The sequence below is a fragment of the Rhagoletis zephyria genome, unplaced genomic scaffold (assembly GCF_001687245.7).
Source record: "Rhagoletis zephyria isolate East Lansing unplaced genomic scaffold, Rhagoletis_zephyria_1.1 Rzeph_scaffold_42119, whole genome shotgun sequence".
In the NCBI taxonomy this organism is placed as follows: Eukaryota; Metazoa; Arthropoda; class Insecta; order Diptera; family Tephritidae; genus Rhagoletis; species Rhagoletis zephyria.
In genome coordinates, this window is record NW_016199174.1 from 1,269 (window position 1) to 2,651 (window position 1,383).

At 54.5% G+C, this 1,383-nt stretch overlaps 1 protein-coding gene across 1 annotated transcript; it reads right to left on the reverse strand.

The window, feature by feature from the left end:
- Positions 1 to 494: 494 nt before the first annotated feature.
- On the reverse strand, positions 495 to 1,322 carry LOC108355086 (activating signal cointegrator 1-like). The gene has a single exon (XM_017606258.1). It carries the CDS (start codon positions 1,320 to 1,322, stop codon positions 495 to 497), a length of 828 nt encoding a protein of 275 aa, XP_017461747.1.
- Positions 1,323 to 1,383: the final 61 nt, after the last annotated feature.

Here is a 1,383-nt window from a genome sequence, read left to right on the forward strand (position 1 = left end):
TTGCGCCAGATTTGACGTGGACGGCGCCGTTGGTTGAGGCGCTGTAAAAAAGGGTGAACAAACAAATTGATTAGAACAAAATAGATTCTTTACAAACATCTCAAATCGCTTACCACCTCCCAGTGCAAAAAAGTCCTGACCGACATGTCGCGCCTGGTTACTCTTAGGACCGCGCTTTTGGGACATCTTTGCAGCAGGAATTGTTCACTTGTTACTTTGGTATGTCAAATTATTAGAGTTCATGTTGAGGTGAAAAAAAACTGATGAAAGAAAAATAGAACACAACACACAGTTCAGAAGACAGAAATCAGCGGAGCAACAAACACAAAGGTAGCGGCGCACTGCTCAACTATTTCGGCAGCAGATGGCAGAGCTGGTCGATTTCGAAAATTCAAATCACTTTTTCCACTTTCGGAATTTATATTTTTCAGTGCGTTTCTATTTACAGATTATTCACATTCAAGAATAAAAGAAAGTAAAAGTAAAAACCCAAATTAGAAGCCGAGCATCGACTTGACCGCCTTGTGGACGCTGGCCTCTAGCTTGTAAATCTTATTGCCGCCACCCTTGGTCACGGGCAGCGGCCGACTGAGGGCAATCGGGTAGCTGCAAACAAAGGCGTACGGCGAGTCGACCTCGCACTCGGGGTGTTGTTCCCGGACCACCTCATTGGGAAGGCAGTCGTCGATGGTGACGCAGCCGACGATGGCCCCGGTCGGGTAGTGGTGGGGGAACTTGCTGAAGCCGAGGTGGCCGTAGAAGGTCTCCANAAGGCAGTCGTCGATGGTGACGCAGCCGACGATGGCCCCGGTCGGGTAGTGGTGGGGGAACTTGCTGAAGCCGAGGTGGCCGTAGAAGGTCTCCACGGCGGTGATCTCCTCGGTGGTGGGCCGGCGGGCCGCCGCGTAGATCCACAGGCGGCCCTTGAAGGTGCTGAACCAGGTGCGTCCCTCGAAGCGCTTGATGCCCGCCACGAGCAGCGTCGCATAGGGCTGGTGCATGGCCAGGCACATGCCCCGGTCGTCGATCACCTCCATGTCCGTGTCCTGCACCTTCGCCGCGTAGGCGTCCATTGAGAAGGCCTTCGGGAGGGGCTTTTTGCCCTTAGTAAGGGTTTTACCGCCCTCTTCGCTGGGAATGTACACCGCCGGTGGAGCCTTCTTCAGCAGCTCGCTGTCCTCCTGCAGAAAGGCCGACGAGGGCAGCATCTCGTAGTCGCTCTTCGTCTTGCTCAGCTCCTCCAGCACGCGGTGCTCGGCGTTGAGGTCTTTGACGACGGACTCGGCAACGTCGGTCACCGTGCCGGCGCCGAGATCAATCATCAGCTTCTGCTCGCGGTTGAACTTGTTCTCCACCAGGTAGTCGATGCGATGCTGAATCTCC